Source organism: Balaenoptera ricei, chromosome 20 (genome assembly GCF_028023285.1).
Source record: "Balaenoptera ricei isolate mBalRic1 chromosome 20, mBalRic1.hap2, whole genome shotgun sequence".
Classification (NCBI taxonomy): domain Eukaryota; kingdom Metazoa; phylum Chordata; class Mammalia; order Artiodactyla; family Balaenopteridae; genus Balaenoptera; species Balaenoptera ricei.
Window position 1 is genome coordinate 22,260,288 of NC_082658.1, and position 26,172 is coordinate 22,286,459.

Here is a 26,172-nt window from a genome sequence, read left to right on the forward strand (position 1 = left end):
TTCCAGCACCTAGCACATCACCTGACATATAGCAGATAAAGCCTCGGGGAGACTGAAGACTCTGGAATTTCTTCTCTCAAGATCTCAGAACATGGGGAAGAATCTCCCCATGTGGTATGATAGATGTCAATAACTGTCTTATGGCCAGGCCCTTTCCATTCCGCAGATGAAGGGACTGAGGCTCAGAGAAGCTAAATAACTTGCCCAGAGTCACAGAGTTCATGCAAGCAAGAACTAGGATTGAGACCCATGTCTTTCTGGCTATCCCACAAAATACTAGGAAAAGGGCCTGGGGGAGCCGGGCTCCCAAGCCCAGCACTCCAGCCCTGTTCTCTGTAGATTTCTGAGATCAACACCTTGTCCCCGCCATGGCCAAATGCCCCAGAAGTTAGGAGAATTCACCATATGGGGCCCTGATGAGCCTTCAGATTTTTCCTTCTCTGGTAAGTGGGGTTAAATAATTCCACATGAATTCTTCTTACGTTTCTTGAGTACAAACGGTAGGTGCTGGAAATATAGAGGTGAAACTGCCTTTAAGGATCTTAGGGTCTCTCACAGAGAATAAAACTATCTTTTGTTATTAGTCCCTAGGGTGGGCCATTGCCAGGACCATTCACCATGGAAACAGGAGTCACGGGGTTGTCTCCTTAACCAGAGCCTCAGTTTCCCAATTTAGAATGATCGGGCAGATGGGATCTAGTAGCTGATGGGAAAACTTCTGACCCTGGGACCCAGTGGTGAATTTGGCCTCTTGGTAGAAGGAAATCAATCTCGGAGGAGAGCCAGGTGTTTAACCTATAGCCTGACAGGCTGGCAGCACCATTGGACCACTTTGAGAAGGAGGCATCAGGGCTGGGGAGAAAAATGAGGAGTGGTGGGCAGCACTGCCAGGGGCTCTGGGAGCGGCCACTCCTGTCTGAAATCATGAGAAGTGTCCTGGCCAGTTCTTGGAGCAGGACAGAGAGCAACCTTCCTCCCTGCTCGGTGGCTGCTGCGGAACTAACAGCTACACCCATCTCCTCCACATCCCTCTCACTCACACAGCATCTAAAGTTAGCATTACCTGGGGAACAGACAGGGCACCCAGTGCCAATGTGCCCTCACCTGCAAACTCTCACCTAGAATCTCTCCTGGGGTAGAAAGCCTCAGATCCATGGATAGAATTCCAGAGGCTCTGGGGTGGCCCTTGTCAGAGTGGTCCAGCCCACAGCCCTGGTCCCCGGTGCAGCAACACTTTTTAGGTGGCCCTGCCGGCCTTCACAGAGTGCCTGGTGTGGAAATAGTCCAGCTGTGCCTAAATGCAGCCTCGGGTGGAAAATATTTAATATAGAACAAGGAAGAACTGAGCTGATAAACTCATGCAACACGGATTTACTGGATATTTATCAAAGGAAATATGCATTCTTTAAAGCTTTTATCAATTACCAAGGGCAACTTGTACACAGAGGCGTGTTGTTTCTAGTCCATTCAGCAAGAATTTATTGAGCTCATTGAAAAATTATCAGGCTAGCACAATACTAGGTACTCTGGGGACTGCAAATAAATAAATAAATAAATAAGAAAACAGGACAGGAGATGAGAAAACCTGGGTCCTAGGATCGGCTCCATCCCGGTGTGCTACTGGATGAGTCCATCTGGGCCTTGGTGTCCTGATCTGGGGAACAGGACTGGACTTCTGTTCTCCAAGGTTCCTTTCAGTTCTGACCCTCTGAGAATCCCAAATTAGATGTGATGACAACATCCAGCATGGTGCTAGGCTTCAAAGTTTAGGCCGGACCTTCATTCCTTCAGCATGCTTTAAGGTCCAGTCCTGCCCATGGGCGGTTTACAATACATTCAAGAGTCAAGAGAGTTTATTTCAGGGCAAACAATTCATGTGCCCCAAGGCACAAAGCAAAGGAGTGTCACTGAGGACTGAGCTATGCAGAGTGTAATGAAAACTGCCCCCAGGATGCCTGAGTTTGGCCCAGGCCTCCCAGCGTGACCCTGGACAAGTCCCTTTCTCTCTGTGGGCCTCTGTTTCTTTACCTGTAGGATGAGAGCGTTGGACTGGATTTTCTTCCTTCCAGCTGGAGACACTTCTGGAGGGTCCAACAGGTGAAGTTGAAAAGGAAAGATGGAAAAACAGTTTCCTCCTCCCCTCCCTCTCCTGCCTTCCTCCCAGGACTCCCTCCTCCAGGCTTGGGGCAGAAGGAAACCTGTTTCAGGCCAGCATCCAGGATATAGTCATGCTTGACTATTTAAGGTGTTTGGAGGAAGTGCAACAGACAGGTGCCTGGGAAGGCTACTACCCCCTGGACCTCACTTTCCTCATCTGTAAAATGGTATAATTGAACGGATGACTTCTGAGGATTTTTCCAGCTCTGTGAGCTAACAATTCTACAGCTGTAGCTCTAAAAAACCAAAAACAAAGCAAGTGGCTAGAGGTGAGGGCCTCAGTCATTCCTCACTTGAAAGCCTTACCTAGCCCTCGACACTTTCTGTCCTTTCCCAGGCCTCCTACCTCCTACCTTCCTGGCCCAGAGATTGGAAGCAGGTCACTGTCTCTTCACTCGGCAATGGCCAAGCCTTGAGAAAGCCAGCACTGTGGCCCCTGGAATAAGCTGTGAATTTGTTTAAAAAATAAAGACAATTCTGGGTGCAGCTACCACCATTTGTCATGGTACCTTTAATATATATGTTATGTAGAGAGAGAAAGCAGAAAGAAGCTGCCAGTATATCGACCAAGAGCCTCGCATAGCAGCTAGCTACCTGCTAAAGGACAGCAGGTGACCAGGAGGCCTGGGACAGAGGTGGGAAAAAGCTTCTCAGCCCAACTCCACCCGCCCTACCCGCCAGGACCCAGAGTGACCCACACTGAGGCTTCCTACCCTTCTAGCAGCAAGAAGAACAGGAGGCCCAGGCAACTGTAGTGGAAAAGGAAACCTACCCTCTCCCCCACTGCCCTGCTGGGACCTGGAAGTGAGGCCCAGGATTTCCTGGACTATAGGGGGTTCCTGCCTGCCCGCTCAGGAGTCAAGGCCACATGAGCACAACAGTGCAAGGGCAGTTATGGCCAGTCACGTTCCGAATGTTTGCAGGTCCCTCCAGGGTATCTTCTCTGTGCGGGGCGTACATGTCAGGGAGGGCACAGAGGGTGCAAATGTGCCTGCCCTCTGGGAGCTTATGCTCCTGTGGAAACAACAGAGCCCCAAGAAGCAGAGTGAAGCAGTGGTGAAGGAGGGAACCTGGGAGACACAGGCCAGCTCTGCCTATAGAAGCTCAGGCAAATCATTTGCCCTCTCTGAGCCTCAGTTTCCCCTCTGTGATCGGAGGATTGGACACTGTGATTCTGGAAGGCCCTCTTGGCCCTGAGGTCATGAAACCATAGAGAACAAGACACAGTGGACTGATGCTACACGGAGGGGCTTGGGCCACAGCCACACCAAACTGGCCCAATTTGTGTGCCTCCAGCAAGTCATCTTCAGTTGACAAACTTTTTTTTTTTTGGCTGCATTGGGTCTTTGTGCTGCACACAGTTCTTCTCTAGTTGCGGTGAGCAGGGGCTACTCTTCGTTGTGGTGCACGGGCTTCTCATTGAGGTGGCTTCTCTTATTGCGGAGCACGGGCTCTAGGTAGTTGTTGTGGCACGTGGGCTCTACAGCGCAGGCTCAGGAGTTGTGGCACGCAGGCTAAGTTGCTCCGCGGCATGTGGGATCTTCCCGGACCAGCGATCGAACCCGTGTCCCCTGCATTGGCAGGCAGATTCTTAACCACTGAGCCACCAGGGAAGTCCTGACATACATTTTGCCCCCTTTCTGCTAAACATTTATTGAGCAACTTCCTTTTGAAAGGCCCCGTCACATGTATTACCATTCTCACAATTCTACAAGGTAGATGCTATGTATTCCATCTTATAGATGAGGAGACAGAGGCCCAGTGAGGTTAAGCAATCAGTAAGTGTCAGGACCAGGGCAGAACCCAGGCTCTGTGGGTACAGTGCCAGCTGAGGTCTCCCCAGGTTTGAAGGGTCTCCCCCGTATACACAGAGACATCCCGGTGTCATCTTTCTCCTGGGAACTCCTTGCGGACCCAGGACACCCCAATGAGAAGGCCTTGATTTACATGTCTGGAAAGGACATTCCATCATCCTCAAGCAGTAGGGTCTCTCTAGCACACCCACTGAGGACTCGTCCTGCCCAGCAGACAGACAGAGCAGCAGGCAACAGACTTTACCTGCACCATTTCACTTCATCCTCCCAACTCCACAAGATGAGTGTCGTGTTGCTATTATTATTGTTGTTGTTGTTGTTATTATTATTATTGCCCCTACTTTAAAGATGAAGGACCTGAGGTTCAGGAGACTTAAGGAACTTGCCAAAAGCGACAGACTCAGTAAGTAAGGATACAGGGATCTGACCCCAGGTTATCAGAGCCCAGAGCACGATCAGTTTAACCACTGGACCCAACCCCAATGAAAGGGTAAAGACCTACACCTGAACTGATGCTCTGCCACTTACCAGCTACGTGAACTTGGAAATTTACTTTATCTCTTAGAATTTCCTCACTCATAAGAAAGGACAATGACCTCCTCCTCCCTGGGTTGCTGGAGCAGGACGTGGGGTACCTGTGTGAAGAGCTAGCACAGGGCATGGCAAAGGGTAAACCCGACCCTCACCTCCAGCCTTGGTGTTACCACCCCTTGGTACAGGGCCAGCTGTAATGCTACTGCCACTCCCATTCCCTGAGCAAGGAACTCACCTTCTACACTGGAAATGACCTCTGCCCCACCCTCTCTCACCTTGCCGTTTCCAACTCCTGAGATCCCCATCCCACTCTCCCAGACTTAGTATCTATAGATTTGCCCTAGGGGTGGGTGGAGGGGCAAGCCCGGATGTCCACCCACAGGTCTGTTTCTCTGCCCCAGGGATGCTGTAGGAACAAGGATTCCAGACTAGGGTTGCCAGAATGGGGGGCAGGGGATGGAGTCCCAGTTAAATTTACATTTCAGATAAACAAGGAATAATTTTGTATACTTAAAGAGCTCCTGACTTTTCTAAACTTATTTATTTTTATACTTATATTTTAAAATTATTCCTTATCTGAAACTCAAATTTAAGTGGGTGTCCTATATTTTATCTGGCATCCCTACTCCTAGACCTCAAGTTCAGGTTGGAAGACAGCCCAGCAAATGGCTTTTGTTAAGAGTTTTTAAACAAAAAGTTACCCATTTTAAGTATACAATTCAACATTTTTTTTAGTAACTTTACCAATTTGTACAACCATCACATAATCCAATTTTGAAATATTTTCATCACCCAATAAAATGCCCATTTACAGTTAATTCCCATTACCACCCTCACAAATGGCTTTTTAAAATATTTAATAATTATTTTTTTCTGTTGTAAAATGTCACAAACTCTTTTTTTTTAAAACATTTTTATTTATTTGTTTATTTACTTATTTATTTTTGGCTGTGTTGGGTCTTCGTTTCTGTGTGAGGGCTTTCTCTAGTTGCAGCGAGCGGGGGCCACTCTTCATCGCGGTGCGCGGGCCTCTCTCTGTCGCGGCCTCTCTTGTTGCGGAGCACAGGTTCCAGACGTGCAGGCTCAGTATTTGTGGCTCACGGGCCTAGTTGCTCCGCGGCATGTGGGATCTTCCCAGACCGGGGCTCGAACCCGTGTCCCCTGCAATAGCAGGCAGATTCTCAACCACTGCGCCACCAGGGAAGCCCTCTTTTTTTCTTTTTTAACCTTTTTTTTTTTGGCCGCGTGGAGCAGCATGTAGGGTCTTAGTTCCCCGACCAGGGATCGAACCCATGTCCCCTTGCAGTGGAAGCGCAGGGTCTTAACCACTGGACCGACAGGGAGGTCCCCAAAATCACAAACTCTTAATGTAGAGGGAGAGTAGAGAAGTACAAAGAAGAAAATAAAATCACTCCTAAGTGCATAATTCAATGAGAACAATTATTAGTAATTGGGTAAATGCTTTTCTAATCTTTTTCCTATGTTCATATTTTTTCAAGAAATGGGCTTCCCTGGTGGCGCAGTGGTTAAGAATCCACCTGCCAATGCAGCGGACATGGGTTCGAGAAGATCCCACATGCCGCCAAGCAACTAAGCCCGTGCGCCACAACTACTGAGCCTGCCCTCTAGAGCCTGCGAGCCACAACTACTGAAGCCTGTGCGCCTAGAGCCCGTGCTCCGCAACAAGAGAAGCCACCGCAATGCGAAGCCTGCGCACCGCAACGATGAGTAGCCCCTGCTCGCCGCAACTACAGAAAGCCCGCGCTCAGCAACGAAGACCCAACGCAGACAAAAATAAATAAAGTAAATAAATAAATTTTAAAAAAAGAAAAATTGTATCACACAGTATACAATATCTTACTATGTAATTTTTTATGTAATACATCATGAAAATACTCCCAAGGCATCAAATCTTCTTCCACAACATCATTTTTAAAGGTTGCACAGCATTCCATTGTGTTGTTTTACCAATTTCTTCATTCAATCCCTTTTTGATGGAAATTTGGGTTGTTTCAAATTTTTCACCATTTTAAATAATGCTGTGATACACCTTCTTGTAGCTAAATCCTTGCACACATCAGTTTTTATTTTCTTAGGATAAATTCTTAGAGGTAGAGCTGTTTTGTCAAAGGGTCTACACATTTTTAAGGTGTTTGATGATTTATTTCCGACCCTGTAAGGGACACCACCGTGGGACCAAGTTGTCCAAGCCCAGGTGACATTCAGCCCAAGAAAAAAAGGCTGATTGATGCTGGGTGGTGGGGTTCAGGCTGGGGGTTGGGGGGACAGGTAGAGGAGGGCAGAGGAGAGAATCTACCAGGTTCTGAAGATTGTCAGATACTGGGGAGACACTATGTGGGACCTCCCTGGAAACCAGAGGAACGCTGCTGCTCCTGCCCCATGCCCTCCTCACCACCAGCCACAGGCGCTCCAGGCAGCAAGCCTCACCAACTCCTTTCCTGCTGACCCCTGTTTGTCTTGGTGCTCCAAGCAAGCTGGATGTCGGCTCGCAGAGACCCAGCTGGCTGCAGCCTGCCCTGAGCCCCGCCCACCCCACGGTTCGGAGAGAGTCAGCCTCGCGTCCAAAGCCAGACCTTGGCGCCTCACCAGGTGTCCAGCCTCCTTGCCTCCACCTCCCAACCTTGGAAGAAGACCGTCCTCGAGAGGCTTGTGGAGGTGGGTGTTGGACTGGAGGCGTAGATCTTGTGATGATTCACATGCCACCGGAGGGGAGAAAGGGGCTGGAGGATGAATGGATTGCAAACCAAAGGGAGGGGCCAAGGAGATGAGCTTTAGTGCCTTGATCCGCCCGCGTCAGTTTCTTCAACATCTGCAGTGCGTGGGGTTGAGCGATCCCACCGGGGGGTTGGGGGGTAGGACTGGGAGGCTGGCTGACGTTAGCTTCCCGCCTGCTGGGTCGGCCAGAGCAGTTCATGAATGACTCACCTCATTGTCAGGCTGATTCACTGCTCGCCTGGGGACTTGCGGGGGGGTGGAGGGGGGAGCTGGTTGGGGGGAGGCGGTAGCAGCCCCCTCTGTACGTCTCACACGCGCGCACACGCGCATACACGCGCGGGCGGGGCTCCAGTGGGTCTATTTCCCTGCTGGGGTCGGGACGCGATGGATGGGTTTCCGTGATAAGGGGGGGGGGGCGGGGGATGCACATCACTTGGTCTGTGGAGAACAAGTTTGAGGTTTCTGTCAATAGTCTACCTGTGACTATTTACATTTAAATTAATTAAAATTAAATCCAATTAAAGCTTCAGTTCCTCAATCTCACCAGCCACACTTCAAGTGTTCAATAGCCACATGTGCTCTTATCAATAGCTAGTCTATTGGACAAGGCAGAAAGTTCTATGCGACAGTGCTGGTCTACACAGCCTTCACACACATAATGCCACACAGACCAGCCCTTCTCCCACTCCCATACACTCAGACCCCCACCCTCGTAGGTAGCACACAACACACACTTAATTCCACACCCATTCCACACGCTCATTCAACATGCAACACCCACCCACCAACACTGCCACGCAAAACTCTCGGTGTGTGTACATACTTCCAGTGTATGCCACTGTCCATACCAAGACAAACATAAACACATAAACACGCATCATCACCCTGAATTGCATACAACTGTTCATACGATCAAAATACAAATTAGGAAGAAATGCATTTGCAAATATGCTGAAATAGATACAAACTCAAGCCATGTGGTTCCCATAACAAATCTCAGCACAGGTTTGCAAATTCAAGTGGGGGGGGGAAGGGAACCCACATTGTTTAGCCCTTGCCAACGTGCCAGGTATGGAGTTAGCCATTTCAATGCATTAATTCCTTTAATCTCACAGCAACCCTGTGAGGAAGATGCATTATTCCATTTTCATAGAGGGGACAACTAAGGTTCAGAGAGGGAAAGCAACTTAGTCGAGGTCACACAGCCAGTTAGCAGCAGGGTCAAATATGAACCAACATTTGCCTAACTCCATAGGCAGTACAGCATGCTGTCTCCAAACACACACACACACACCACACACACAAATACAGGTGTTCTCTCTCTTGTGTCTAAGAAGGTGAGGCTCTTCTTCCAATAAGTACAGGTACTGTACAGGGAAGTGAGCATGGAGTTACCTAGACTCCTTTGCACTCCCTTCTGACAAATGGCATTAGGTCATTCAACAAACACTTACTGAGTGTCTTCTGTGTGCCGGGTCCCATGCCCAGTGCTGGCTCACAAAAATGAAACCCTATGGTCAATTGCCCTGAAAGAGTTCAAAGGCCAGCAGGGAGGTGTCAGGGAAATTTGAAGGCAATACAGAACATACAAGAGACCTAAGCTATCATGGAGGTAGCCCCCAAGTGCAGGGAACCAAGAAGGAAACCTGGGTCTGCCTGGGGCAGTCAAGGAAGGCTTCTTGGAGGAGGCAGCATGTGACATGAGGCATGAAGAATGAGTGGGGTGGAGAGGGATTGGTATTGATTGGGATATTGGTTGAGAGATGAGATAGGGCAGGGAATCAGATGCCAGGGCATTGCAGTCCCTGGGGATTTTATATGTCATCCTCAGGTGACTGGGAGGGATTGAAGAATTTTTACGGTGCAAAAATGGTATGCCATTTGTATGTTCAAAGAGTGGACAGAAAGGAGGAGAGCTTGGACTAGGGAGACCATGCAGGAGGCTATGGCGATAGTCCAGGCAGGAGATGGTAAGGCCTGATGTAGAGTGTAAGGCATCCAGACAAGATAAGGGATGGAGGGGGATGAGGGGTTAGGGTGTATCCTGGTCCTGAGACAGTGCAAGGCAAAGCCTTCTGACCCATGAAAATGTAATAAAAGCCATGATTTTCTTTCAGAACAAGGCATATGTGCATAGGCGCATGATGTTTTGGGCAATTATAAGGGATTCATATTCCCTGAATCCCCAAGTTAAGAAACTAGTTCGTTGGAATTCTAAAAGGCAAAACAACATAGTGGGGACTTCCCTGGTGGCCCAGTGGTAAAGAATCCGCCTTCCAGTGCAGGGGATGCGGGTTCATCCCTGATTGGGGAAATAAGATCCCACATGCCTCAGGGCAACTTAGCCCACGCACTGCAACTACTGAGTCCGTTGTGCTCTAGAGCCTGTGGGCCACAACTAGAGAGAAGCCCCCGCGCAGCAACAAAAGATTGCACATGCCGCAGCAAAGATCTCGCATGCTGCAACTAAGATCCACCGCAGCCAAATAAATAAATAAATAAATCAGGGGCTTCCCTGGTGGCGCAGTGGTTAAGAATCCGCCTGCCAATGCAGGGGACACGGGTTCCAGCCCCGGTCCAGAAAGATCCTACATGCTGCGGAGCAACAAACTCCGTGCGCCACAACTACTGAGCCTGCACTCTAGAGCCCATGAGCCACAACTACTGAGCCCACATGCCATGACTACTGAAGCCCGCGCGCCTAGAGCCCATGCTCCGCAACAAGAGAAGCCACTGCAATGAGAAGCCCACACACCGCAACGAAGAGTAGCCCCCACTCGCCACAACTAGAGAAAGCCCGCGCAGCGACGGAGACCCAACGCAACCAAAAATAAATTAATTAAAATAAATAAATAAAATTGGAAGATGGAAATTACAGTGTGAGTAGGAGTTGATATTATTCCTTTTGGCTTTTTGGGCTCTGTGGTGTCCCTTCAACTGGAGCTGACAGAGCCCAGATCCACAGGGAGCTCTGTAACTGGGTCTCTAGGACTATCCACAGTTGGGCACAGGGTGAGCTGTGCCTGGGATTCCTGGGAGGAGAGGGAGCCTGTAAATGGGGAGGTTGGGGTTTTGTCCTCTAGCTCAGAAGCACAGAGACCTTGAAGGAATTCCTAACTTGAATGAGAATTAGAGGTCAAGGTTTCCTCTCTCATCACCATTCTGGCCTCCATTCTGACATATGACAGGTTAGCTGGTCCACATGAAGCAATGATGGAAGCCATAGGCTGGCCAGAGGTCAGGCCAGACCAGGCAGGCTACCCTAGGGAAGATCCATGGCTGGTTCAGATCAGATTGTTAAGAACTCGAGTCAGCTACCTTCCTCCTGCCTTTTAAGTCCTCAAAACTATGCAACCCTTGTCTCTCTGACTATCTCTCTTGTGACAAGCAAAAAGGGAAACTGAGGTTGGGCTGAATCAGTAACCACAGTAGGCTTTAGTGATAAGAGCTGGCCTTCCCAGATCTCTGGGCCCCTGCCCATCTGTCTGCACAACTCTCCTGGACTCTATCTTTTGATCTGTATCTCCCTGACTTGTTCATATTTTATTTATTTATTTTTTATATTTTTTGGCCACCGCGCGGCTTGTGGGATCTTAGCTCCTGAACCAGGGACCAAACCCATGCCCATGGCAGTGAAAGCACATAGTCCTAACCACTGGACTGCCAGGGAATTCCCTCCCTGACTTGTTCATGAACTTGAGAGCACAAGGGGTCATTCATTTCTTTATCTCCAGTGTCAAGCACTGTGCCTGTTAAATAGTAGTCGCTGTGTCATTCATTCAACAACTCTATGGGTCATTGTTCTAAGTGCTGGGATACAAAGTTGAACAAGCCAGACAAGGTCCCTACCCTCATGGAGCTCATATTCTAGTGAGGAAGACAGACAGTAAAGATGTAAATCATGGGACTTCCTGGTGGTCCAGTGGTTAAGAATCTGCCCTGCAACGCAGGAGACGCCGGTTCTTTCCCTGGTTGGGGAACTAAGATTCCACATGCCGCGGGGCAACTAAGCTTGTGCGTGGCAACTACTGAGCCTGTGCCACAACTAGAGAAAGAAGCCCGTGCGACGCAATGAAGAGCCCATTGCCCCACAACAAAAGATCCCGGGTGCCTCAACTAAGACTCAATGCAGCCAAAAATGAATAAATAAATATAACAATTATAAATAATGAAAATTATTATTATATTATTATCGTATTATCATATTATTATATTATCATATATATCATATTATCATATTATTATAATATGACAATTATAAATAATGAAAAATGCTGTGAAGGAAATTAAGCGTTGTGATGGGGGGAGGGATGTTACTTGAGAGATAAGGTGACAGGGAAGATCTGAGATCTAAGCTGAAACATGAAGGATGAAAAGAGCCCGACGGAGAATACCTTGCTTAATATACGCGTGGCAAGAATAGATGGATGGATGGATGGAGAGAGGAACAGACAGACAAACCAACAGGGTAGATTCTGGTGTGAATGAGAGTCACGCTGTAGTACTCAGTCCCTAGTATGCTTAACACAAGAGAGGAGGGTGGGCAGGATGGGATGCAAGGGGCCCCAAATTCCCAGCCTTGCTCTCACCTGAGCGCGCATTGAACGAGCGGATTGGGCCCTAGGGGCCGCTGGGGGGCGACCGAGAGCCCATCCGTTTCCCTTTAAGGCCGGGGCGGAAGACTGCGGTGAAGGGCCTTTGTGTCGGCGGGATAGAAATAGGCCCGCCCCTTTAAGAGGGAGGAGACGCTGAGTGGCGGCGGCTTCGAAAGCGGCCTAGGACGCCAGCCCGCAGCTTCCCGACCACCCACCTTCGGTCGCCACCTGGGTTGCAAAGACGCCTCTCTCCGAGCTCGCCCCAGAGACTCTGTCGCCCGGACTCTGACCCTGCCACCTGGGCCAAGGCCGAGGCCCCGGTGACCCCTAGAGTCGGGGTCTGCCCGGCCAAGCCGCGGCCGGAGACTACCGGCCGTCGCCATGGTAATGCCCTGCCTGGGACCACCCGGCCGCCCGGTCCCCAGGCCGCAAGGACCTGCCTTCCGGGTTCCAGCCCCTTCCCCGTGCGAGCTGCAGGGCCGGGTTAGGGTTTAGGGGAGAGCTCGGTGGGGTCGGGAGGCCTGGGCCCTAGTCAGGGCTTGACATGGACACGCCCGGACCCCCAGGGAAGGTCTCTCCACTCACCTCCCTCTGGGCCTCAGTTTCCCGCCTCTTGCCTTCCATTTCATCTTGGAGGACTCCTGTTCATCTTTCCCGGTGTGCTCAAACGTCACGCCTCTTGGGCCCTCCCTCTCCCCCTTACCCTTCCAGTCTGATCCTTGACGATACGGGATAGGTCTCCCGAACTATAGCTCTTGCTGCTCTGACGTCTGGGGTTAGGCACAGCCCTTGACTCTAGGAGTGACACACGTGTAATGTTGGCCACAGCAGCCCTGCTGCCCAGAAAGAAGGAACTGAACTGTGGACTGGGAGGCATCCCACCCTCCTGGGACCCTAGCTTTTGGGTGTTGGATTAGATAAAAACCACTGGCTTGACTTTCAGAATCAAGGCCACTAGGCTGGGCATGCTTGGATTTATGGGAGTGTCCCTTATGTTTGACAGAGGTTCCAAACGCCAAACCTTGGGGATGTTGCAAAATCCTTAGGCCCATGTGCACAGTGCTGGGTCTAAAGAATGACGCAGGCTCCCGTGGGCAGTCTTCTCTTTGCCTTCTCCCTCTTATTACAAGATTAATGCAAATGGACCTGAGTGAATTATTTTACAAGAAAGGATTCTAAGTCATCTAAGTCTTTAAGTAAATCCCATCTCTTCTCTCCTCATCCCTTATTCCTCCCCCCAACACTAGCAGAAAAACAAACAAACAGAAAACAGTAAACCTGATGGTCTTGTTAGAATTGGGAAAAAGCAAGAATGAGGACAGAATGTACTTGCAAACGGTATTTCTCCTCCAACCTCAATTGCTTTGTTTTCCTTTCAGGCATGCAGTCTGCAGAAGCTGTTTGCTGTGGAAGAGGAGTTTGAAGATGAGGTAAGGAAGTGTTGGTGAACAGAGATGGCAGCGAAGGTCTTAAGATGTAAACACCCAGGCCCAGAACCCAAGTTTCCTTTTACTTGACATGTATATCTTTTTTTGTCTGTGAGAGGCTGAGAAATGATGAGAAATGTAAACAACCCACTTAACTGTCTTAGAAACAAATGAAAAACCAGAAAGATGAGCTGCTTAATTGTCATATCTTTAAATTATAAGGGCCCTTGTCTGGAAGCTGTGTCACGCGGATGACTGGATTCACCTTCACGATGACATACTTTTTTTTTTTTTATATAAAGTTATTTATTTATTCATTTGTTTTTTGGCTGCGTTGGGTCTTCGTTGCTGCAGGCGGGCTTTCTCTAGTTGCAGCGAGCGGGGGCTGCTCTTTGTTGGGGTGTGTGGGCTTCTCATTGCGGTTGCTTCTCTTTGTTGTGGAGCACAGGCTCTAGGCGTGCGGGCTGCAATAGTTGTGGCACGCGGGCTCAGTAGTGGTGGCTCGCGGGCTCTAGAGCGCAGGCTCAGTAGTTGTGGCACATGGGCTTAGTTGCTCTGCTGCATGTGGGATCTTCCTGGACCAGGGCTCGAACCCGTGTCCCCTGCATTGGCAGGCGGATTCTTAACCACTGAGCCACCAGGGAAGCCCCACGATGACGTACTTGATGTGGGAAGAAAGTTTAGGGAGAGTCAGAGACAGCACAGTTACTGGACAGCAGGAGGCCCGGGGTCACCAACTGGCTACCTGAGCCAGGGCAAAGTACTGCATTCTGTGGCCTTCCATTTTCTCTCCTATCCCATGATGGCCGTTCTTCTGCCACAAACATTCTTCCCTTCTCCCTCTCTCCTCAGAAGATGACACGTTAGACTAGATCTGAAGCTGGCATGTTAGAATCACCTCTGCCGAGGCCCTGCCACACACCAGTTACATCAGAATTTCTCGGAATGGGCCCAGGCAGGGGTATTTCTAATCTCTGGGTGCAGCCAGAGACCACTGAACTAGTGATCTGCACAGCTGTCTTCCCACTCAGATCTAACAGATATAGTTTCATCTAGGAGGCCCAAAATTGCTATCTCAAATCCTTTTCAGAAAGAAACAGGATTTAAGTGAGTAAATCTCCAAAAGATAAATTAAATTGCTTAAGAATACAGCACCAGGGACTTCCCTGGTGGTGCAGTGGTTAAGAACCCGCCTGCCAATGCAGGGGACACGGGTTCCATCCCTGGTCCGGGAAGATCCCACATGCTGCAGAGCAACTAAGCCCGTGCGCCACAACTACTGAGCCTGCTCTCCGGAGCCCACAAGCCACAACTACTGAGCCCGCGTGCCCTAAAGCCCGAGCTCCGCAACAAGAGAAACCACTGCAGTGAGAAGCCCGCGCACTGCAACGAAGAGTAGCCCCTGCTCTATGCAATCAGAGAAAGCCCGTGTGCAGCAACGAAGACTGAATGCAGCCAAATAAATAAATGAATAAATAAATAAAAAAGAAAGAATACAACACCAACAGCCAGGATGGCCTCCTGACTCCAGTCTAATGTACATGGAAACTATTAAACTACATTTATAGAGTAGAGTTGCTCTAGTTTATCAATGACAAGCCATTCAAACCTACTTTTTTGTCTCCCAGTGATTTGCTTTAAAAATCACGTTTACAATTTGTCCAGATGCCTAATTCGTGCCTAGTGAGATGGTGAATGCTGCACCGGGGACGCTTCTGGCAGCCACAGTCCCACGCTTCCCTCCTTTGAGGCTTTTGGAACCCGAGGTTTGAAGGGAAAAACAGACCTTCCTCAGACCTCTTAAAATTCCATCTCTGGCTTGTCTCATTCATTGAGGCCCCAGGACATAGTGACAAAGGCACTTATGTGTTCCAGTCCTGGTTCTGTGAAGTTACTTAACCTCTCTGAGTCTCCGTTTCTGTATCCATAAAACAGGGACAATAATAGTACCTCTTCATAGGGTCATCATGAGAACTCATGGTGAGAATTCTGGTAAAATGTTTACATGGTACCTGGCACCCAGTGAGGTTTTTCAAATGTTAGATGTTTTGTTATCACTTGGGGACTTGATTTTTGTTTTTACAAATAATTCAAAACTGCCAGCTTTGTCAAGGAGATATGTATGTGTCCTTGTCTTTGTCTTTCAGCTTTGGAGATGTGTAATTACGGGCTGAAAAAAATGACCCTCCTGGGTCTTACCAGGTCATGGTAGGACTGCTAGGCTAGTAATGGAATTAAGAGTGACGGACTCTGACAGCTCAAGTTTCTGTTTCATGACCAGTCCCTTTCCCCCTTCCCAAGACAGATGACATCATGTCTGAGAGGCAGCTCTTCAGCGGAAAAGGGCTCCATCAACTCCCAGGGTCATCAGGATTTTATTGCTGCTGTAATTATAATACTATTATTACTAAGTCCTAAGGTAGTCCTGTTAGAGTATGCTACTCTCCTGATAATACGCGAAGCAAGAAAGATCCTTTCTCTAGCCTGGACAGTCCAGTGCAGCAGCAGGGGGTGGGGGTGGAGGGGACCTTCCTGTCAGTTAAATCAGCAGTTCTGACACCTTCAGAACAGGTCTGTTGCTCTTGAAGGTGTCAATCTCACATTGCTTCCCAACCGGAATCCATACTTAATTTACCTTGCCTGAAAAGCTATATTTAACTTCTGTCTGTTTTGCAGGCTCCAAGGACTCTCTGGCTTACTGAAGACTAAGTGTGTGCGTGTGTGTGTGTGTGTGCGCGTGTGTGTGCGTGCGTGCGTGTATGTGTGTATGCGTGTGTGTGTGTGTGCGCGTGTGTGTGTGTGTGGTGGGGGTGAGGAGTGGGTGGAGGACAGGCAGCAGGACCAGATGGGTAGAGCCCTAGTGCACAGGCTCGACACCACAAAGCTAATTTCCTTGAGATGGGTGTGTGACCTTGGATGATTTGTTTGACTCCTGGGTGACCTGGTTCCTTTGCTTCTCCTACTGCTCCCCCAACTGCCACCACCACCCCTCCCCACCCCCTACCTGAGACTGAAGAAAGAGAGAAGCTACCTGAAGACTTAGCCTTAGAACGTGTCTGATAGAAGCCTCATTGTGGGCTCCTGGGCAAGGTCAAAGGTGGTGAGAGAGTCCACCACTGCCTTTCACACCTTGGTTTCTTGTTTGTGTGTATCTGCACACACAGACACACCACATGCCCGAAACAGTAAAAGCAGAGTGTTTCTTGATTTCCAGATGCCAAGATCCACTGTCTGTGCTTCTTTGTAGGATTTCTTGTCGGCTGTGGAGAATGCAGAGAACCAGTTTGCTGGCTCACGGCCTGTGAATGCTGGGTGCCTGAGACCTGTCTCTTCCCGGCCACAGGAGGCCCAGCTACTGCCATGCCCCACTGCTCCTTCAGAGGCTGCGGGCCTGCCAGCCCTGGGACTCCGCCTTTCTACCTCCGGCATGCCCAGGGCCGTTGGGGGTCCACCTTCCACAGGAGCAGCTCCCCTAAGGCCTGTCTCAATGTCCAGCAGCTGGACTCGCAATCAGGGAAGAGTGACACTGACAGAAGTGCTCAGTGAGACCCCAGTAAGACCCCAGTCCTCAGTCTCCCACCCCCAGCTCACCTTCAAGAGCAAACAGCAGGTGATTGGTGGCTTTGAGGGGCCTGAACAAGATGAATTTGATAAGGTCCTGGCAAGCATGGAGCTGGAGGGCCCCGGCATGGAGCTGGAACTTGGAGTTAGCGGTGAGGCCACAGGAATCCTGCCCACCTGGCGGCGGGAGGACTCAACATTGGCTAAAAAGGCCCGGGCAGCTGATCTGAGCAGACCTTGCCAAAAGGGGCCCATGCCTGCAACCCACATAACTGGTATCCCGTCAGCCCGGGATGCGCCCCTGGATCCTGTTGTCCGCTGTGGGACTCCACAGTCCCGCTTGAGGCCTGGTGCCACGGGTAACCTTCCTGTCCCAACTGCCTCAGTGGTTCGCGGTCAGCAACCCCATTGGGAAGTCTCTCCCGATGGTCCCCCTCCTCAAGCACCCCAGCCTCTCCAAGCTGCTGGCAGGCTCGTTCAGAGCAGCCCTCAAAATCATTTCCCTGGTCAGCCATTCCAGTCTCCAAATGCCTGCTTAACTGGCAAACCTCATTTTCTTACACCACGAACTCCCAACTCAAGCTGTGCTACTCCCTCAAGGACTATCTCTGGATTATTTCCTCGGGGGCCCTTCCGGCCCCGAGCTCCAGCATCTTCTGTCGAGTCTCCTGTCAGCACCCTGAAGGGCCCCCGTCCTTCCCCAGTCCCTCAAGCCGCTCTGCAGATGCCCATCGTCACGAACCACCTGGTGCGGCTGGTCACTGCTGCCAACCGGACACCCCAGCAGTCCACCTGCACCTCCACCCGCGCCAAAACGCGCCGCTTCCCCGGCCCAGCAGGGCTCCTGCCTCACCAGGTGAGTGACAGCTTCTCTCTGGCCAGAGCCGGAGCTCCCCAGGCTGCTGGGGGCCCAGGAGAGCAGCAGAGTCCCAGAGGATCTTCACGCCCCCCAGGAAGGGGAGGAAGGAAGTGCAGAGAGGGAGCGTTTCCAAAGCTGTGGAGGAAGTCAGAAGAAGTGGGAAGAATTGAATGCTTGAAAACCCACATGTGAGACAGATGCTTAAGGCTTGAGAATGTCACAATTTACATACGTTTGTTGAGCATCTACTGTTTCCTAGCATCAGGGCAGGAAGATTCATTCACTTATATTTGCTAAGGACTGGTATGTGTTGGGCGCTTTGCTTGGACCTGAGAATACAGAGATTAACATAGAAATAATTCCCGTCCTAAGGAGTTTCCAGGAGAGTGGAAGAAGCAGACACAAACAAACGATTACACATAAAAGGCACAGGGAGAGTAGAGGTCATTCCCTGGGTGCTGGGGAGACGCTGTGCTCCTTGGGCTTGCTGCGTGGGCTCTGGAGGGATGAGTAGGAGGTTTACGGAGGTGTGTGTCGGAAGGTTGTGTCCTGGAGGACATTTCAGCAGTGGAAAGACGGGAGAGCGTGTGCAAAGGCACAGATGCTCTGGGAGATCTACAGAATCACTGGTAGCTGGTGTGTGGGGTCAACGTGGGGGAGTTGGGGCTGAGCTGCGTGTGTAGTTTTCGGCAGCAGTGGAGAGACGGGGTCCATCAGACTACTCTTGGATCAGATCCCAGATAATTGGACTCTGAGGATCTGGTCTGGTTGTGATAGGTTACCCCCTTTCCTCACATTTGAAGGGTGTTGGAAACAATTCCTACCTGTTAACTTGCTCTTCCCTGGCACTTTAAGAGAAATCCAAGGAGACCATGTACATTCCTCCTGGGATGGATGTCTGTAGGGAAGGATGAGGTCCCTGAGAAGGGGTTTGGGGAAGGCTGCCCTTTTACTCATCTCAGGCCTTTCTATTCAAGTGATCGCCCCCTTCAGGAAGCCCTGGGGTTTGTTCCTGGGCCAGCTCTAGCTTCCTCACACTCCCAAAATGATCCCCAAAGCATCTTTTTTGAGCTGCCAGCAAGGCTCCTGAGACTTCGTTAGGAGAGATGTACTATGTGTTAATTGTCCCTGATAGTTTCCTGAACTCATTATGTAACCCAGACAAGAAGCTGTACTTGTAAATAACAGCTGCTGAGCTTGCTCTCGTCTTCTCCTCCTCTCTCCCCTTGTAGCACAGTGGGAAAAATCTGGACGACATCATGGTTTCCACGCCCCAGACTCCGACTCATGGTGCTCTGGCTAAATTCCGGACAGAGGTAACTAATTCCATGCAAATGTTAACTTCCTGGGGATCATTTAGGAGTGAGGGACATCCCTACATGTTTCAGTAGCTGAGAATCAGAGTCTGTGCTGCTTGGCCTGTTCCCTGGGGTCCACGGGGCATTTGGGGAGGTGGCGATTTTCCTGGCATAAGGTGAAGCCTATCCTGATGCCAGAGGGGTGTGAACCGATACCATGAGTCCAGCCTTCTTTCCCAGCTAAGAAAGAAAGGCCCAGCTAACTCCATCTTCCCTCAGAGGAGGAGAGTGTAATAGCTGTCAGGAAATTGTGTCTCAGGAACCCTGCCTTTCAGGTTTCTGGGAATCAAGCTGGGAAGGATCTGGCTTCATCTTGCCTCTGGTGGGTTCCCTCTTGGTGGGTGAGACCCAGCCTCCCTCCTCCCTGGGATTCTGGTTGACCTGCTCCGCTCCCAGACCCACTTCTGCTTTTAATTCTCTCTAGAAGTTTTTCTCTTTGCTGTAGCTCTGCAGATCCACCAGTCCATTTCAGCTCCAAAGCAATAAATACTCACCTGGATTCAAAGCATTTTTTAATATAAGAAGGTGAATAGTTAAAGCCAGAGGCATCCCAAATAAAATATAATTGGTTTCAAAATTGCCTGGAAAACTATAAATGTTTGTGGGGGCTCCCTAGCCCTAAGACTTTGCAAGTCCATTGTAAGAGACAAGCATAGATAGCCTTTTGCATTAATGTAATTAAAGTCAGGGCCTGATTTAAAATAAACTGAGTTAAGAGTACCTTTGCTATTGCTTCTCAGTGAAAGACGTGATATGCCACAAGGTTTCACACACCATTTTCTGAACTTGGAGATACATGAAGGGAGAGAGTGTGGCCACCGTGCTGCAGGGAGTTTGCCCTTGCCTCTCCCACCCCTCCATCCCAGCTCAGTCAAGGCCTCTAGCAAAGCGGACCTGTTAATGCAGGCTCCCCTTCTGCTCTGTTGTGCCAGATTGTTACTAGTTCCCAGGCATCGGTGGAGGAGGACTTTGGGCGAGGGCCCTGGCTGACCATGAAATCTGCTCTGGGCCTGGATGAGAGAGACCCTACCTGTTTCCTCTGTACCTACAGCATCATCATGGTGCTGCGGAAGGTAAGGGTCCTGGGTGCTGAGACCCAAAGGGAAGACCATTTTTATCCCTTTCACCAACCTCCTGCCCTGCTCCACCTTAGGAAAGGGGCTCTTTGTTTGCTCCCTGCTACCCCACGCCTGTCTCTGAGTGGCAACATGAAGCCCCTTTGGTTGTATCTTCCACTCACCTGCCTTTTCACAGTATCTGGCATAGGTGGAGGTGGGTTATGGGCATGTGTCTGCACATCTGGGCCCTGAATGGGGTAGGGTAAACACACTGCTACCCCTAGGGCTCCCCAGAGGTCAAAGGTCACGTGCAGACTCATGTTAGTACATGTGCTGACGTATTCCTGCCTGTGGCCTGTGTGATGGAGCTCTGTATGAATACATACACATAAACACACAAAAGAAAGGAGGCAGGGCAGACAAATGAAGGCCCACCAGCTTCGGGTCTGCCAGAGGGAGATGGGATGAGCCCTTTAAACTGCCCCTTTGCCCTCTGAAAAGGAAGATCATCACCACACCAGTGCTCTGCCCCCCTCCCTGGGTTGCCCTGGCACACTTGGGAACCTTACAGGTGGGACGTGGCTGGCTCAGCAAATGCCTCTCCTTGTAACCAGGCAGCCCTGAAGCAGCTGCCCAGGAACAAAGTCCCCAACATGGCAGTGATGATCAAGTCCCTGACTCGGAGCACAGTGGACGCCAGTGCGGTTTTCAAGGACCCCACGGGTGAGGAGTTAAGTCCTGGGAGTGTCTGACGAGTGGCCGCGTTGAGGTCAGGAGGTGAGGAGGAGCCACCCTCTCCATTTGCAGCTAGGAAAATTGAGGCAGTCTACAACCCCCGTCCCAGCCAGGGCCCAAACCAGTCGCTGTGCTGCCCTTGACCCTGATACTGATGGGCGGCGTGGTGTTTGCAGGAGAGATGCAGGGCACGGTGCACAGGTTGCTGCTGGAGACACGCCAGAATGAGCTGAAGCCTGGCTCAGTGCTGCTGCTAAAGCAGGTACGGGAGCTCCAGATGGGGACCTGCTCTCCCGCCTCCCGCCCTGGAGAGAGCCCCTGGTTGTCCCTCTGGCTCCCTGCCCTCCCAGGGCCCAGGCAGAGAGTGGCTGCCCTAGTGCAAGACCCTGGCTCACTGGAGCTGAGTAAAGGCCTGACTGCCATCCTTCAGGGGGCAGATGGGGGTGGGGGTTGTGCTGTGAGGGGCCGAGGATGGGGTACGCGGTTCTACTCTGGCACCAGGGCCGCGGCAGGAGTGATTTCTGTGACCCTGGTGCAGGGGCTAGCAAGGCTGAGGCCGGCGGGACTGGGTGGCCGTCCGGCAGCACCTAGCGCTCTGTCAGGACATTGGACACCTTCCCCCCCTTTCTCTACTCCAGATCGGAGTGTTCTCTCCTTCACTCCGAAATCACTACCTCAACGTGACGCCCAACAACCTGGTCCACGTTTATAGCCCAGATTCTGGGGATGGGAACTTCCTCAAGCCGTCTCAGCCCTTCCCCACGGTAAGAGGAGCAAGATGGAGTGCGGATGGGTAGAGCTGCTTTCCGCCTGGGCCTTCTGATTTCTTCCCCTCCTCCATCCTGGGGAGCAGGGATGTGAAGTGGACAGTTGCCCTGAGGTGAAAAGATGCCCTTTGGGGACAGGGCCATCTCCTCCTGTCCCTGGTCCAGCCACCTGCCAGATGGCACAGTAACAGGACCTAGAGGAGCAGCTGGCTTCTGGGTGGATCCCTGAGTGTCTGATGGCAGACCTGAACGTCGGCGAGCATGGGAGTCACTTGAGAACTAACCGAGTTGAGGGTCCACGACGGGGTGGGGCCCTCAGTGAGTGACTGAGGGTTGGATTTGCTGCAGGTGGCAGTACAGAGAACAGACAGCTACAGATGGTCAGGTGAGCCAGCACTTGCTCTGCATCTTCCCTCCTGGTTTCCACCTCTGCTAGGTGAGGGGGCGCCGGCCCAGAACTCCTTTGGGAACCAAGGGAGGCTGGGTTCCAGGCAGCTCCACTCCAGGGTGAGGGTGCAGGGCCCGGCCTTGACTTGACACACAGTGTCCCGTCTGTGGCCACCCCCACCTTCCTGGGATCCTGGGTTGTCGTCATGACTTGGCCTGGGGGTCAGGAGACCTCGGTTATGGCCCTGCTCTGCTGGAAATTTGTAACATGACCTTGGGCAAGTCCTGTCCCCTCCCTTGCTGTTGCTTTGTCTATAAAATGAGTGGGTTAGACTCGATGACATCTAGTCAAGTTACATGTTTAGTTCTAACTTGCTGCTTCTCATCTTTCTCCCTAACCTTCTTCATTCTCTCAATATCACCCCACTTCTAAAAACAGCATCTTGATTTCCATTTTTTTTTTTTTAATTATTTTTTTGGCTGCGTTGGATCTTCGTTGCTGCGCGTGGCTTTCTCTAGTTGCGGCGAGCGGGGGCTACTCTTCACTGCAGTGCGCAGGCTTCTCATTGCAGTGGCTTCTAGTTGCGGAGCGCGGGCTCTAGGGCGCACGGGCTTCAGTAGTTGCAGTGCGTGGGCTCAGTAGTTGTGGCTCGCAGGCTCAGTAGTTGTGGCGCATGGGCTTAGTTGCTCCACGGCATGTGGGATCTTCCCGGACTGGGGCTCGAACCTGTGTCCCCTGCATTGGCAGGTGGATTCTTAACCACTGCGCCACCAGAGAAGTCCCATCTTGATTTCCTTTTAAATTTCAAGTCACCCCAGGAATTCCCTGGTCGTCCAGTGGTTAGGACTCTGTGCTTCCACTGCAGGGGGCACGGGTTTGATGCCTGGTCAGGGAACTAAGATCCCGCTCGCTGTGAGGTGCGGCCAAAAAAAAAATTGAAATGGTACAGAATAAAGCAATGTGAAACTGACCCTTCTCCACTTCCATTCCCTAGGGCTAACCATGGTTAACAGGTTTAATTACTAATTTTAATTACCTGTTCATATATTAGCTAGTTTGGGGATTGTTAACAGCTCATTTTTAATTCCAGGCTAGCTCCTCAGCATAATTCTGAATGGTGTCTTCACTCTCTGCTCCAGTTATAGAGATTCCCTAAAACATCAGATACCAGCAGAGTTAGAAAAGAAAATCAGCCAAAAGTTTTCTGTTTTCTTTTATTTTTTTAACTGTCTGCTGTTCGGGGTGTTTGGCGTTTCAGCTCCCTCCCCACAGCATGGGCCTGGGTGACTGGCCGCTGCCACGTTCCTCTCTCCTGTCTTTCCTGAGTCCCCACCTATTCCTTTGAGGTTGTTTGCACAGAACTGTCCAGAGGGATTTCAGGGGCACAGGTATTGGTAACCAGATCCTCTGTCCCCAGGATCCAGGAAGCTTCCATGAAAGCCTCCAGCATGAGACCGAGAAGCCTGGGAAAGGCCTCAGAATAGCACAGAACCCAGAGGCAGGGGCGTCACCTGAGAAAGAACTCCCAGAAGCAGGTAAGGCCGTCAGCCTACCCAGGAGCAAAAGAGGTTCTCCTTCTATTTCCTCTTGAATAGCTCAGCCAGATTGTTCTGGCTGCATCTTGTTCCTCCTCCTGTGAATCTTTGGACCTTACAGAATCTTAACAGAAATCAGATGTGGTGTGTTCTCTGGCGAGGCTGCAGGCCACAAACTAATTAACACAAAGAATGAACCGAAGCTCCCCAGTTTCCAGGCCATGTGCTATTAGCCACAGGGGGAGATAGACTGGCACCATCCTTGAGTCTTCTGTGGGCTGATGGCCAGACCTCAGAGGCAGATTTCCCCATAGTGACTAAGCTCCAAGGCCCTCCAGGTGGTGCTGAGGGGTCAGACATCCATGTGGTTAGGATGGGACCAGGATACAGACCTGAGAGGCCCAAATACAGACCTTTTAGGGGAGGGCCAACTTGTTCCTCAGGAGGGAGCCTTACCCAGGTGAAGGCTCTTTGATTCCATAAATTCAACCCTGTTTGGCCCTAAAGTTCGTGGGATTATGGATAGGTGTCTCGACGTTAACCAAATTCACAGTAGACCAATGGATAAACCACAAAGCCCATTTATTTATATTGTATGAAAAAGTATCTACCCTATATGCTGGAATCTTCTCTAGAATCTTGCGCTGTCTCCTTGTAAGTCAGCTTGATGACAAGCCGAACCATCATCAGAAGGTTGCTGGTGGTCATAGTATAAGAGTGAGGCGAGTTGCCTGTAGAATGTGTGGTTGGTGTCATATCTCCACTGTAGGGACAGACCTGCCAGGCGGCAGCTGCTGGTGGTGGCCGGGCAGCGCTAGGAGACACAAATGTGGATTCCTACTATGATTCCCATTTTCCTAGGCTCACTCCCCTTCATTTAACCTAGTGTTTCTTCAGACGGTCACAGTGTAGCTAGTGAGGGGCAACTTTTTTTGTTATAATCAAATTCCAGTCCTGCTTCCCTGAGTACAGTGCTGGTCACCCCAATTAAATTTGAATGTCCCCAAACTGACTTCTGTCCTTCCAGCAGCAGTGTTTATCGAGTGCTCTGTGCCAGACTAGGAGCTGGCCTCTGCAGGTATAGTTTCCAGCCTGACTGACTCTAGGGCTTTCTGATCCCGTCCATTCAGTGGGAGTTTTCTAGTTGGAAGCTATGGCTCTGGTGTCAAAGGGATGCTACTTTGGGAAGTTGTTGACCTCTTTAAACCCTGTTCTCTCAGGTAAAGTGGGGATTATAGCACGAACTACCACGAGATGCCCTCTAAAGGGGCCCTGTGAGACCGACATGAAGTGATGAGTATAACGTGTGCAGCCCTGTGCCCGGCACCCAGCGTGCCCCCGGTACGCGTTAGCTGCCCTTGTTAACAGTCAGAGTAGCAGTAGGGCTTACTGAGGTCAGCTCTGTTTCCAAGTTCTCAGACAGAAGCACCCCATCCAAGAACTGTAGTCAGGGACAGATACTTTTGTCCCCTCTGCCCACAAGGCACTTTGGGGGAGGGGACGATGATGTCTCCCGCTCTGCCGATGAGAAACCAGGTTAATGAACTGTGTGATTCTGAACACATCTAATGACTTTTCCTGGCCTTCTTTCTCCCTCTGTCCAACGCAAAGGTTGCACTAGGGGACCTCTGAAGCCTTTCTGCTCAGGCACTGTACCTCTGGATGGAAAGAGGAGCCATGAAGGCCCAGGGGGAGCCTCTTTCTTAGCAAAGTGGCCCGGGCATTTTGCCTCTGCCTTTTGTTGCGTGTGGGTATGTGGGGAGCAGAGGGGAGGTGGAAGGCGGGCCGGCCTCAGGCCCATCAGTGTGGGTGCTGGCGGCCGGGCGAGCCACCTCCCTGACAGCCCTCCCGAGGGGCGGGAGCTTTGGCTCTGAGCTACGTGGAGCCCTAATAATATTATCACTAAGTCTCCCTGCCCTCTCTATCCACCCCCCCCCCCCCCCCCGCCGCAGATGCAGATGACCTAGATGGACTCCTGAGCGAGCTCCCTGAGGACTTCTTCTGTGGGACCAGCAGTTGGGACTCCCCCAAGGCAGGGCACCCCCCATGAGCCGGCAGCCTCTCAGCACCCAGGCAAAGCTCTGGTTGTGTCTGATCACGTCCCGGGGAGAGAGGAAGACCAACACAATTGGAAAACAAAGTTCCGGGACTTCTCTGGCTGCTCCCACCCTGGACACTTACCCTGAGAACACCCTCGTCCCTCGGATTCTGCAGTGCCGTCACTTTGGGTCTTCCTTTGGCAACCGGAACTCTGCCCAGGATCAACTCTCCAGCTCTACTGTCCTCCAGGCCCTCGGGTGCATATTCCTTCTCCTCCTCCAACAGGGAAGGTGTGCATTCTCCCACCTCAGCTTGAATTTAGAGGATGCTGGGCCTGGTCCCTTTACTCCCTAGTCCACGGACAGCTGAGGAGCTAAGAGGAGCCACACCACAGCAGTGGCGACCTGTCCCTCTGAACAAGGAAGGAACGCTCAGACTTCCCTCTGCTTCGTCTCTTGAGGCCTGTAGCTGGCCAGCTCACCTGTGCCCAGGGCTCCCAGGTGCGGGGGCAGGAGTATGGCTGAGGTGCCTTATTCTGAAATAAAGCAGCCGCCTGCTTCACCCACCTCCCTTGTTTCCAGCCTCGCTGCTCCTTGTTCTGTCTGCCC

The 26,172-nt window shown here is 51.0% G+C and overlaps 1 protein-coding gene across 1 annotated transcript in view; it reads left to right on the forward strand.

The window, feature by feature from the left end:
* HROB (homologous recombination factor with OB-fold) overlaps nt 1–25,694 on the forward strand; it is a 28,959-nt gene extending 3,265 nt beyond the window's left edge. Inside the window, exons 2-12 of the mRNA XM_059908473.1 lie at nt 6,997–7,181; nt 11,978–12,156; nt 13,216–13,266; nt 16,511–17,680; nt 18,916–18,999; nt 19,974–20,114; nt 20,714–20,822; nt 21,011–21,096; nt 21,473–21,598; nt 23,407–23,524; nt 25,483–25,694. Coding sequence (XP_059764456.1) covers nt 6,997–7,181; nt 11,978–12,156; nt 13,216–13,266; nt 16,511–17,680; nt 18,916–18,999; nt 19,974–20,114; nt 20,714–20,822; nt 21,011–21,096; nt 21,473–21,598; nt 23,407–23,524; nt 25,483–25,574 — 2,341 coding nt within the window. The 3' untranslated portion in view covers nt 25,575–25,694. The remainder of the gene's footprint in view (nt 1–6,996; nt 7,182–11,977; nt 12,157–13,215; nt 13,267–16,510; nt 17,681–18,915; nt 19,000–19,973; nt 20,115–20,713; nt 20,823–21,010; nt 21,097–21,472; nt 21,599–23,406; nt 23,525–25,482) is intronic.
* Nucleotides 25,695–26,172: the final 478 nt, after the last annotated feature.